This window comes from Talpa europaea (genome assembly GCF_964194135.1).
Source record: "Talpa europaea genome assembly, chromosome: X".
In the NCBI taxonomy this organism is placed as follows: Eukaryota; Metazoa; Chordata; class Mammalia; order Eulipotyphla; family Talpidae; genus Talpa; species Talpa europaea.
Window position 1 is genome coordinate 74,217,671 of NC_140081.1, and position 13,471 is coordinate 74,231,141.

Sequence of the window (13,471 nt, forward strand, 5' to 3'; positions counted from 1 at the left end):
GTGGTCTTCAGCCATCTTAACTGAGGTATTAACTTACCTGTACCCCTTTTTCCTTTTCATTGAATAAAAAGCAAAACTTTCTTACTTTATAGGTAAATGCCAAAGAGCTTGATCCAAAATATGCTCATATCCAAGTCACTTATGTGAAGCCATACTTTAATGATAAAGAACTTACAGAAAGAAAAACCGAGTTTGAAAGAAACCATAATATCAACAGATTTGTGTTTGAAGCTCCTTATACATTATCAGGCAAGAAGCAAGGCTGTGTGGAAGAACAGTGCAAACGCCGTACAATCTTGACTAGTAAGTTGGACTCTGTAACTTCTTGTTTGACTTGGTCCTCTTGAATACACAGTAAGTAGCAGCTGGCCAGCAGGAAAATGTAACTGAAATTTTAATCTTCCTTGTTCTGCTGTTCAGTCTAGTTAGCTTGCACAAACATAGCTATGTTATAAGCCATAGTTTTCCCATATGGTAATTCATGATTGCTCTAAGGAACCTCAAAAGAGAATTTCTCCTTCAGTTATAAAGCAATAAGGTGCTATATGGTACCCTAAGATATTTTCTAGAGAAAACATAGGTAGAGTTAAGCGTAATAAACTTTTTCTTGAATTTGACTATTTAAACAAATGATTTTTTAAATAGTAAATCCATTTTAACATTTTAATAGCATCAAACTCATTTCCATATGTGAAGAAGAGGATCCCTATAAACTATGAACAGCAGATTAATTTAGAGCCAATTGATGTTGCTACTGATGAAATAAAAGATAAAACTGCAGAGCTGCAAAAACTTTGCTCTTCTGCTGACGTGGACATGATTCAGCTCCAGCTGAAATTGCAGGGCTGTGTTTCAGTGCAGGTATGTTGGCTCCCAAACATGTATTAAGTGTTTCTTGATGTTCCTCTTGCTTACATAAGGGCACCGAGCAAGCATTCATTGTAATTGGGTGCTACACGCTTAGTGAGTACAAAAACCCTGTGCATTATTTTTGATTACCTCAATTAAGCATTTATGTTTAATTTTGAGAAATTTTGTGTTATGTCAAAGGACTTTAACATAAATCCCTGCTGACTGTAGCCAAGCCCTATATTTACATAACAGAAGTCTTTAACTTATTATAATATAATCTTTGCAGACTATTTGTGCTATTCATTTTCAAAGCAACTTAGAGTAAAATTGGTAAATAGCTTCTCAGATGTGAATTTTTTAAATGGGGGGGGGTTTAAAAACAGAGAAATGGAAAACTTACTTTTAAAATGCATTCTGATGACTCTTGTTTACTTCCCCCAAATTCTCCCTGCAATTTAGGTAAATGCTGGTCCATTAGCATATGCAAGGGCTTTCTTAAATGACAGTCAAACTAGCAAGTATACACCCAAGAAAGTGAATGAATTGAAAGACATGTTTAGGTAAGTGCTTTGTAGTTTTCCGGATTAGACCTCTATTCTTGACTCCATTTTCATCTTAAAAGAAACTGAAAAACTCATCAAATAATGTCCCTCCAGAAAAGGACATTCTCTCTCTTTTTACAATAGTTAAGCGACCTCCTTTCTAATGGTACTTTAAGTAGTGAGGAGCTGTGAGATCCCGTTCTTGCCTAGATTGTATTAACCATGTCCTAGTGACCCAAGAGGTTAAATATAACAGTTTACTTTGCTGCTTCTGAGACCATAGCACAAAAGCAGGCCTACAGTCGTTATGTGATTCCCTCCTTTACCCGCTTGACCTCGTATTACAGCACATTTCAGACCAGTAGGGTAGGAAGAAATGTGGAGCTTGAAGGGTTGGCTAGGCGTCCTTGTATCTTGGCCTTTCTTCCGCTTGCATCTGTCAGTCTGGGACGCCGGCAAGTGAAGGTGTTATAGGACAGGGAGAGGGTCAGCCCAAACCCTGCAAACCTACCTATTCTAAATGGGTTCTGCCATCTGCCGCATCAGCACAAAACATATAAGACTTTAATGGGAAGGAACTTTAATAAAACTAGGAAACAATACAGGTAAGGCAAAGAGTCTAGTTTCTAAATGAAGCACCCAAAGTTACCCGTCCCCTCGTGGGTAAAAGTCCATCCAAATGGGATTGGCCCAGAGCAAAGCCCCAAAGCCTGCCACAAGTCTAAAGCATCTTCCAGTGGGGACCCACAGCAAAGGGTCAGAAATAACCAGACAAGCCCGGAAGGAAAAGAGCAAAATCAACATCAAGATAAAAACTGCCATTGTCACCTCCCCATGGGTCTCACCCACATCTGTGTCACCCAGTCTACGACCAAAAGACAAGCGCAGTTTCTTCACGTGTCTCTAGGCTCCACGCGCCTCCTCCAGGTTTCCTGGCTCCATCCTGCTTCCTTCCTCAGTCTCTTCTGCAGCTTCTCCTCTTCCTGCTCAGCTCCACCCTCCCTTGGGTGGGGCAGGGAACCTCCCCCTTTCCTGGGGACCACCCCGTTACAAAGGCATATCCGTGTAGTCTCGTGTGAGATCAACAAATCTGTTTAATATCTAAAAAAGAGTTTACACTCTGAACCAGAGAGACAGTTGAGTAAGAGACCAAAGAGAAAGACGATAACTTAACCACCCAGCTGCTCCCTACTTCATTTCATTTTCCTGTTGTTGTGTTATCAGCTTTTCCAAGTTGCAGAATAACCAGCAGTCATTCATTCACTAATGTTTATTAATGCCTGACATGTACCCAAAAAATTCTGCTAGTTGCTATGAGGGAGTATTAACAAATGGGCAGTGAGGTACCTTATCCCCTAAGACCTAACTCTAGCTATGGACTTTGATCATTAAACACATGAAATGATGGAAAAATAGTTTCACGATAAGTCATCAACTCTCTATCCCCACATTGGCAGCCCAGGGCAGATACTTCACAACTACAGTGCCCAGCACCATACTGGGTATATAATAAGCCCCAAATAAGTTCTCTTTTGATAAATGATTTCTTATACGCAGGTGCAAATTAATATTAGCAGCTGATGTAATACCAAGTAAATAACTTAGCTTCCTAGAGGGTATATGTTTAGAGCCAGGCTTTTAAGGGGGAAGAAACCAGAGGGAAAAGAAAGGAAAAACTATTTCAGACTTAGGAAGGGTCATAAGCAAAGGCACAGTGAGAGAAATATAGAATTCTCATATTCCTTCTAGGCCAGCTGTGTTTAAAGTAAATATCAAGTTGATTGCCAATAAGACTTTCTAGGAATAAATAATAAAACTTTCATCTTTTGCTCTTTGTCCACAGGAAGTTCATACAAGCATGCAGCATTGCCCTGGAACTCAATGAGCGGTTAATTAAAGAGGATCAAATTGAGTACCATGAAGGGCTAAAGTCAAATTTCAGAGAAATGGTGAAAGAATTATCTGACATTATCCATGAGCAGGCAAGTATTAGGGTGGTGGAAAATAAAAACTCGATCTGGGGTCCCTAAAGTATTTGCTTAGCCAAATCTATTAGTTTGAAAGGCATTAACTTGAAATCACTCGGTCTGTATTTAAAATTTGCTCATACAGTGTTTGACCATTTAAATGGCATAATGCAAATCAAATTTGAAGCAATTGCCTAAGCAATTATCAGTAATAAGCTATTTTATTCTTTGTGCCACAATGCCATTAGCACAACTAACTGAGCAGGTCTAAATTTATCTGCTGTGAACAAGGATAAGAGTCTCTTCAGAAGGTCCTAAAGAATTGAAATGATGGGCTCAGTAGCCAAGTCCCTAAATGAATACCCCTCTTTTGGCTGTAAGAAACCAGATACTCTCTTTTAGGTAAGATCCTAAGTGATTTCCAAAATTTGGGAATTGTCTCAATTCCTGCACAGCCTGCGAAGTTCTCTGTTTTCACAAAATTTCTTAGAATTTTCATCTTGACTAAGTGACAGTTGCAACTAAGTTAGTAAAACAACCTGAGAAATAATAGAAAAAAAGACCCCTTCACCCTTTATAGCCAAATTATATCATAGGTAGTTATGACTGTATATACCCACTGTATATACCGGAGAACTTCCAGATTATCCTGGAAAACTTCGTTCCTGTACTGGAGTGCTCAAATTTATCACTTAAGTATTTTAACCTCTAATCGTGTTTGTACAAGTCACAGCATGGTGGCCTGGTCCCTCATTGACCAGGCTCCTTAGTTTATAGTAAAATCTTAATTTCTTCATTAATTAAACACCCAGTAAAGTAAGTATTTGCCTCAGATGCTCTTCACACCCTCAAATTTTAATAAATTGGCATTAAAAGAAACCAGAATAACTAAACCCTTTAGGGCACACATTCTAAAAGCTGGCTCCAGAAAGGGGAGCTTCATATTTGTTCTGCTGTCTATATGTCATTGATTGGTCAAAGTCACTCCCTGGTGTGAGACTGTCATGCAAGAGGAATTCTGACAAATAGGCTGACAGTGCTTGTACCCAGAGAACTTCAGTGTGATGGTGGGAGAAAGGAGAGGAGACATACCTCTAGAAAAATACAAACTACTTGGATTTAAATCAGGCTTTCTACCTCTCTGAATTTATTTTGTATGCTTTTTGTAACAAAGAGCTCTGAGAGATTTAGTAGATTTAGCACAAGGTTGTATTAAGTGACCAGAAGTCTAATTTTCCAACCACTGTCAGTGTCTCTGTGTGGAGAATCCCACCAGCCAGACTTTAAAAAAAAAAAAAAAAGATTTATTTTATTTATTTATGCATACAAGAACTGGGATGTAGGCCAGAGGTGCAGGGGGTGAGAGGATTCACCAGAGACAGAGTAGGGAGCAGAACAGGCAGATCTGCTGAAATACACTGCTGAGGGGAGCAGCAGGCGAGTCAGGAGAGGTCTGCTGCACCATGTGGATTAGCTCCCTGGCCGAGGATCGAACTCAGGCCACAGTGGCTGGCGATAACTTGATAGTGCTGAGACTTTAACCCCTGTGCCACCATGGAGCCTACCAGCCAGACTTTTATCACCCCATGTGTTCAATGAGTCTGGATACTCTGGTCTCCTACTCCCCTATTCTCTATGACTGTCAGCTTAAGGAGACTGCAGTCAGTGTTCTGTTTCTTCTTTTGGCCATCTTCTGTCAGCCCGTTTAGGGGAAGTACAAACTGTTTCCAGGCATCCCTTTGCTGCTCAGCTTTCAGAGACCCTTTTCTGTCTCTGAAGCAGCCAGGTGAGACTGAGAGGGTAGGGAACCATTTCACTTCCTGTATTGTCTGTAGCTCAGATTCAACCCATGAGCTCAATGGGGATACCCCATTCTTCATCATCACTGTTCTGAGGTGTACTGTTAGCAAATGGACTGCATTGTGTCTCTATAGGTTTCTGTTCTAAATAAACTATAGGAAAAAAACAGCAAAAACTCCTCCACAAAAGGTGTAAAACAATTACACACGTGTCTTAAGGCAATATAGACTACATTACAGTTATATACTATGCATACAACTACAGGGCCTAACCTTGAACACTAAATTACTGAAATTGAAAGCAAAGTTCAATGTACTGCTGTTACTGTGATCAAGGTTATTTTATTTATTTTATTTTTAGATTTATTTATTTATACAAGCACTGGGTACAGTCAGAAGCGCGGGAGGGTGAGAGAATTCACCAGAGCCAGAGCAGGGAACAGAACAGACAGACAGATGAAATACACTGCTGAGGGGAGCAGCGGGCACAACAGGAGAGGTCTGTTGCGCCATGTGGGACCCTCGCCGGTGGCTGGGGATTGAACCTGTGCTGCAGAGGCTGCGGGCAGCTTTGCAGCCCAGCGCTCAACCGTTGTGCCACCAGGGGAGGCACTCAAGGTTATTTTAGAAAGTTCATTTTTTCCCTTGAAGCATAGACCTTACAGATCTGCTGTCATATTTCCCACCTGTCTCTCTCACTTAATTCCCCCAAACCATGGCTATTTCATTTAGTTATAGAGACCCATATTTTTGACCCTTGATATTATTTATTGATAACCAAGCAAATCCTAGTTTCTGTTGGTTTAGATTTATGTAAGCTCTCCAGTCATAATGCATTATAATCAATTGGGCCATATTGACTTTATGGCGAATTTTTGTAAATCACTCTTTCTTATTATATTCTCAGATTTTAAAAAGAGGCTGTTTTTCACTAATACTTTGAGACACATTTCCTCAAAGGGACGTATAATAATACAAAATGACAAAGTGTGTATACTAAAACATGAATTACTCTCTTATGGTCAATAAATGATTACTTGACAGAAAAATAAGGCCTGGATATATAACCCTTGGTCCTTTTTAAAGCTGCTTCAAGCTTTTGACTTTAAAAAGGCATTTAAAACTATTAATTGCAGATTTCTTAGAGATGGTAGTGGGCATTGTAGTGTCTGTCTGTTATATTTTGTTTTCTTCACAATGAGTACCCTGTTCACTTGTTATATCTGATAAGCATGGATGATCAATTAGTCATCTCTTAAACCTCTGCTGTGCTTTCAGATTATGGCCAGGAGTTACAATTTATGTAAGAGGAAATTTCTCTGTAATGGACTTTATAAAGCAAATGATATCACTCATTACTGGCACCACAGACCAATATGCAGACTTAATAATGAAAGTTTCTGAGCTAACTTGAGAACCAAGTATTAAAAGCATGAGACCTGGGGGCCTTCCTGGTGGCGCAAGGGGTTAAGACGCAACCTATGAAGCTATCTGCAGACACTGCAGCACGAGTTTGATCCCCCAGCCGGCCAGGGAACTACCCAGTGTACTTTGGTCAATCTGCCTGTTCTGTTCCCCACTCTGTCTCTGGTAAATCCTCTCACCCCCCACACCTCTGGCCTGTACCCCAGCTCTTGTATGCATAAACAAATAAATCTTTAAAAAAAAGGATATGATAAAGAGGTTGAATGTGATGTGTATGTTCTTTTCTTCTGTCTATTAAAAATTAAGATTTCTGTTACCTTAGGTCAAGCAAAACTGATAATTTTTAAAATGTCTATGTGACTGAATATATATGTTTATACACTTATAGGATTTAAAGTTAGATTTTTATGCTTATGAAGTTCTTCATTTCTAAGAATCTGTGTTAGCTCAATTATTTAATTATAGGGTATGTATCTGTAGAAATACTCTTTTATGACTTTTATCTTTAATATTTTCTAAGTCTCTAGGGAAGGAATCATGGGTATTTGTAGTTTGAAAAAGTCCCACAAGTGACCCTGAGAACCAGTGTGTTAGAAAATGATCCTTAAATTCATGCCAAGGAGGCCATTATTTAGAGCTCTTATTATGTCCATATGATAAAAAAGGGGGAAAAAAACTGCATTACCTCTTTTTATTGAATTCTGCATTACATGTTTTTGTGTATCTTGATGAGTAACCAGATCTTTTCTGCTTTTTCAATATGCTGCCTTTGTAATACAGCTTTGAAGACTTAAGTCGGTAATGTTATTCTTTCCTCATTCTGCTTCGTTTCATTTTAAATTGCTAAGTGTCAGTGATTAATTGAAATATGCCTGTAATTTCATATACACATACTTTTGTGGCATTGGCTATTTTGCTTCATGATAAACATGCTGATTTGTTTTATTTTAGATATTACAAGAAGACACAATGCATTCTCCGTGGATGAACAACACATTACATGTATTTTGTGCAATTAGTGGTACATCGAGTGACAGAGGTTATGGCTCGCCAAGATACACTGCTGAAGTATGAGGATATGTAGAAGTAAAGTAATGAGACGGACCTTTCTCAGGAATATTCAGAGCTCTGCAAATATTAAAAGTTGAGGTGTTTCTCCCTGACACCAAAATTTTCATGCTTTCAAACAGGGTGCTTACATATTTGTAAATATTTAAGCAACTTGAAAGTGCCTGGAAAATTGCACCACTGTGCTTGGTTTGTACTTTTTTAGGTAAATCTATATACTGAGAGGTAGAGCTCAAAAACGTTAGTTCAATTTGCTTAATTATTGCTTAAAATTACAATGGTACTATGTAAGTTTGTATAATGCAACATAATAAAAGGTAAAACTTATTTGTAATTAGAAGTGAAGAAATAATACTTTGAACCTAGCATTTTTTCTTGTGGGAAGCACAATGCATTATCATAGTAGCCTTTGGAGAAAAAGATTGACGACATTTCCATAAAACAAGGATATTTCAAATTGGGGACAGGTGTGAGATCTTGCCCATGAGTAGTCAAGATTGACCTAAGGGAAGCAAAAACCATATTTTAAAGGGAAATTTCACAAGGGAAGGATTATATATAAAAACACCATGCTTACTGTCAGATCAAGTCTGGATAATGGTCGGTCTCTCACTGACACCCAAGACAAGGAATTCACATATGGTATGGGTTTTCCTAGCAAATAGCATTTGTTGCCAAAGTTTCATTGCAGCTGGTACATCTAATGAAACTTCAAAACTTTAGCAGCAGCGTCTGAGAAGGGCATCTTCTTCATTTACAAGGTTCACAAGCATTTTGATACCACTTGATGTTTGCAGCCTTTCTTGGCTCAGTCTACATAGTCACCGTGGATTTAGCAGTGGCTCACTAGTGATTACATGTCTATGTATGAAGAAATCTCAGACTGCTTAAATAATCTAGGAAAACCAAGATACAAAGAACTTGTAAAACTTAAATTAGCCATAGAATTTTGACTGCCTACGATAAAAATTGTGCATACACTTTCCTTTTTTAGGAATATTTTTTGTCTTTTACTGACAAAGACATTGAGATAAAAATGGATTGCAAGGAAGCTTGGCATTTTTAATATTTTATGATTAAGTAAATCTTAGAGATTATGCTCCTGGCTTAGCCATTTTTCTTTATATGTTATTTTTAAGCTTTCAGAAGAGCATGAAATTACTTATTGAAGGTTAATTTTGTATTTCAATAGGGGATTCAGAAGCGTTTTAGAGGCAGTTTGTGATTCCTCAATATCAGGGAGTAATCTGTACAGTTAGTTTCAGCTAAGAATGAAACATCTTGGATTAATCCAGCGCTCTTTTGTGAAACAACTAGTCCCCATCACATCCCCAGCACACTGTTATGTACTGTGGGTAATTTGAAAAAGTAGAATAAATGGTCCCTGCCTTCAGGAAACGTACTGCCTAATCTACTTGAGGAGGCAAGATACATACAAAATTAGATAATGTAAGAGTTAACAATATAAGACAAGAATAGTTGTCTATGAGCATTGCCAAATGAATGACACTATCCATTACTCATCACATTCAAGGAAGGAGAGGTCAGTGTCAATATAAGGTTCAGGGATGATTTCATGAACAAAAGTAACCCTCGAACAGGCTTTCAAAGATGAGGGGATAATAACAGGAGATGCATCACAAGCAAAGATGCAAAAGACTTAGCAGAATTTCAGGGGATAGTGAGTAGTAGACTGTTTTTTTTTTTTCAAGAGAGTGGTAAATAATAAATCTAGAAAGAGCATTTGGACCCAGATTTTAGAAGTTCTTGAATGTCAGGCTAATAATAGTATTTGGACTATACTCAATAAACATGTGAGAACCACTCAAGTTTTTTTTTTTTTTAAAACAGAAAGACTACTTGATTAAATGTTATTTTTAGAAATGTAATCTTTTTATTGCTGCCCAGATGTATTTGAGGTAAAGAGAGATGGAAACAATTTATAGCTATTGCAGTAATCTAATTATGAATCCATAACCCCTGGATATTAACAAGAATGGAGAAGAAAGAGCAAGTATAAGACATTATATGGAAAGACTGGACATGACTTACCGATGCTCAGAAGAACAAGGGAGAAGATGAAGATGATTTTGTGTCCTATGGCCAATGAGTTCTTCAGGTCATGGCATAATTTAACTGGATTGAGTTTGCGGGCTTCCAGACGAAGGGCAGCAAACCATAAGAGAGCAAGGTAGGCTAGACAAGGGAATGCCAGGTAAATGCATTTGAAACACTGCACATTTTAGGTATTATATAGTTTCATATGAGTTCATGAGGTGGTGTGGCATCTACAAATCCACACTGAGAGTACATTTCTGCTATGCTGATTATTTTTCAGTGAAACAGCCCCAGTTTCTCCTGGCAGCTATTATTTTGATAGTCTTGGATCATATCGTAAAATGTGAATATGTCACCATTGGTAGTGTTGGTTTATCACACAATGATAACCCATAGAGAAAAATTTAAGTAGTCCCATGCAAATTTTCCTAGTAACCAGTTGTCACTAATGGCATCATGTCTGTAGGTGGAGTTAATTGTTAACATATCTATATGATTTGACTGCTGATATAAATACTGGAAACACCTTCCAAAAACGAAATATAAAGCAGCTGTGGCAGTAACAGCCTTGGTACATTGACCAATATAATCTTAGAACTAGAGAAGACACACTGGTTAATTAATAAACTGAATAGGTCATTATAACAACCTAAGCTTTTTATTATAACTGCTAGTTTCATATGAGATGCAGAGCCTGAGCAATGGAATGGAATAGTAGGAATTTCCAAACTCTACAAAATGTTAATCAGATATCTATATCTCAGGTTTCTGACCCGCAAAATGTCAAGTCGCCTTCACTCTCCGTCTTGTTCAAGCAGTATAATATAAGCAGTATATTACTTCTACTATCAAAAGCAAAGGGAAAGAAATAGAATAAAAATTGGTTGGGGGTGGGACATGGGTTTGTGTAACAAGGTTTATTCCCTATCTTGGGAGTTGGCCAGTAAGAGTACTTTGTTTATTTGGTTCCAGTTACAATAAATGTTTTTTTCTAGTCCCTAACCACGTTTTGGTCACTCTCTTAGAAAAATGTATCCAATTGCTGATTGAAGTTGTAACCAAATTCTTCAAAGATTTTACCTCTCATTAGGGCACTTAACATTTTTTTCCAAAATGCTTTTTACTTGTTTTTCCTCTTTAATGAGCTGTAATTCACATACCATACAAATCACCCATTCAAAATGCACTGTTCAGTTATTTTCAATATATTCAGAGTTGTGCAAACCATCACCACAGTTAATTTTAGAACATTTTTATTACCCCCAAACATGTGTCATCCCACACATACTGGAAATCACTCCTCTTTGCCCACCAAACACCACCCCAGCCCCAGACATCACTAATTTGCTTTCTGTTTCCATGGATTTACCTATTGTGGACATTTCCTGTAAATAGAATCATACAATATGTGGCCTTTTGTATCTTCTTTGGAGAAGGTCTATTTAGATTATTTGCCCATTTTTTAAAATTTGGTTGTCTTTTTCTTTTTTTTTTTTAATTTTATTTATGCATACAAGTGCTGCGGTGTAGACCAGAGGTGTGGGAGATGAGAAGATTCAGCAGAGACAGAGTGGGGAGTAGAACAGGCGGATTGACTGAAATACACTGCTGAGGGGATCTGCTGCACCATGTGGGTTAGCTCCCTGGCTGGGGATCGAACTTGTGCTGCCCATAGCTTCATAGTGCAGAGATTTAATCCCTTGTGTCATCAGGGAGGCCCTGGTTGTCTTTTTCTTATTGAGTTGCAAGGGATTTTTTTAAAATTTATTTATTTATACAAGAACCGGGGTACAGGCCAGATGCGCCGGAGGGTGAGAGGATTCACCAGAGACAGAGCAGGAAACAGAACAGGCAGACTGATGAAATACACTGCTGAGGGGGGCAGCCGGTGTGACAGGAGAGGTCTACTTGCCATGTGGGACCCTTGTCGGCCAGCCGGGATGGAACCAGCACTGCAGAGGCTGTGGACAGCTTCACAGCGCTGTGCTCAACTGCCTGTACCACCAGGGGAGGCCCATCAAGGGATCTTTATTCTAGTTGCAAATCCTTTATCAGATAGGTGATTTCCATATATTTCTCCTGTGGGTTGCCTTTTCATTTTTGTGATGTCCTTTGCAACATAAAAGTTTTTAATTTTGATACAGTACAATTTACCCGTGTTTTTCTCTTGTCACTTTTTCTTTGATGCTCTATCTAAGAAGACTTTGCCTATTCTAAGGTCATGGAGATCTACCTACAATTTCTTTGGATTTTTATCATTTTACTTCACTCTTTTGGGTCATTGATCCATTTCAGGCTATTTTTTTTTTAATATAATATGAGGTAGGGGTTAAAATGTGGATAGCTAGTTGTCCTTGCACCATTTGTTGAGGTCGGGGGGAAGCTACTCTTTTCCTCCATTGAATTGTCTTGGCACTCATCAAAAATCAGTTGTCCATACATGTATCAGTATTCTGGGCTTTTGGTGCTTTTCATTGATCCATGTCTGTTCTTATACCAGTACTACATAGTCCTGATTACTGTGACTTTATAGTAAGTTTTTCAGGTGGAAAGTACAAGTTCCCCAGCCTGTTCTTTTTCAAGATTGATCTGGATATTCTGGGCACCCCTTCCATCTTCCATGTGAATTATAGGATTAGCATGTCAGTTGCTGGAGAAAAAAAAGTAGCTGGGTTTGTTCTTTTTTTTAAGATTTATTTATTTATACAAGAACTGGGGTACAGGTCAGAGGCGTGGGAGGGTGAGAAAATTCACCAGAGAGAGCGGGGAGCAGAACAGGCAGATGGGCGGAAGACACTGCTGAGGGGAGCAGCAGGCGCAACAGTAGAGGTCTCCCTGGCCGGCTGGGAATCGAACCCGCGCTGCAGAAGCTGCAGACAGCTTCACAGCGCAGCGCTCAACCCACTGCGCCATCGGGAGGCCCAGTAGCTAGGTTTTTGATAGAATTTGCTGTGAACCTATAAATCATTTTGGGAAGTATTGCCGTTTTAATGATATTAAGTGCCCCAGTCCACGAATACAGAGTGTTTTCCATTTGTTTAGGTTGTCTTTAATTTCTTTCAACAGTGTATAAAACATTTTATAGTTCTATAATTTTGGTGTAAAGTCTTGCACTTGAGTTAAATTGATTCCCTTGTATTCTTAGAAGGGTTTTTTAGCTTTATTCTTCTTAGATGGGTTTTTTTTAGCTTTATTTTTGGATTATTCATTGCTAGTACATAGAAATAGAACTGATTTGTGTGTATTGACCTTGTATCCTGAAATTTTGCTGAATTCATTTATTAGCTTTAATAGTTTATTTGTGCATTCTTCAGTGTTTCCTATTTAAGATAAAAAAATAGAGGTAGTTTTACTTCTTCCCTTCAAATCTTCATTCTTTTTATTTCATTTTCTTACTTGATAGGGTGGCTAGAACTTCCAGTAGAATGCTTAATAGCTGTAGTGGAGCAGGCTTGTCTTGCTGCTGATCTTTGGAGAAAACATTCCGTCTTTTACCTATCAGTATGGTGTGAGCTGTGGGTTTTTCACAGATGCTTTTTATTAGATTGAGGAAGTTCCCTCCAGCATAATTCTCATCTGTTTTCTAATTCAATTCTCCCAGTAACCTTATAATCCCTATATGATATCTAGGGAAATAGATGGCAGATAGTTAAGAAATATATTTAAGATGCATATCAAATTAGAAATGAGACCAGGGTATCCTGACTCACAACCCGTGGTGTTTTCAACTACTCTGTACTGTTTCCTCTGGTCTCCTGCT

At 38.4% G+C, this 13,471-nt stretch overlaps 1 protein-coding gene across 1 annotated transcript in view; it reads left to right on the forward strand.

The window, feature by feature from the left end:
- Positions 1 to 7,659, forward strand: part of DOCK11 (dedicator of cytokinesis 11) — a gene marked incomplete at both ends in the record, with an annotated part of 174,457 nt that extends 166,798 nt beyond the window's left edge. The window contains 5 exons of the mRNA XM_084259069.1: positions 93 to 303; positions 671 to 861; positions 1,312 to 1,412; positions 3,238 to 3,376; positions 7,537 to 7,659. Of these exons, the coding sequence (XP_084115195.1) occupies positions 93 to 303; positions 671 to 861; positions 1,312 to 1,412; positions 3,238 to 3,376; positions 7,537 to 7,659 (765 nt within the window). The remainder of the gene's footprint in view (positions 1 to 92; positions 304 to 670; positions 862 to 1,311; positions 1,413 to 3,237; positions 3,377 to 7,536) is intronic.
- Between the last annotated feature and the right edge of the window lie 5,812 nt (positions 7,660 to 13,471).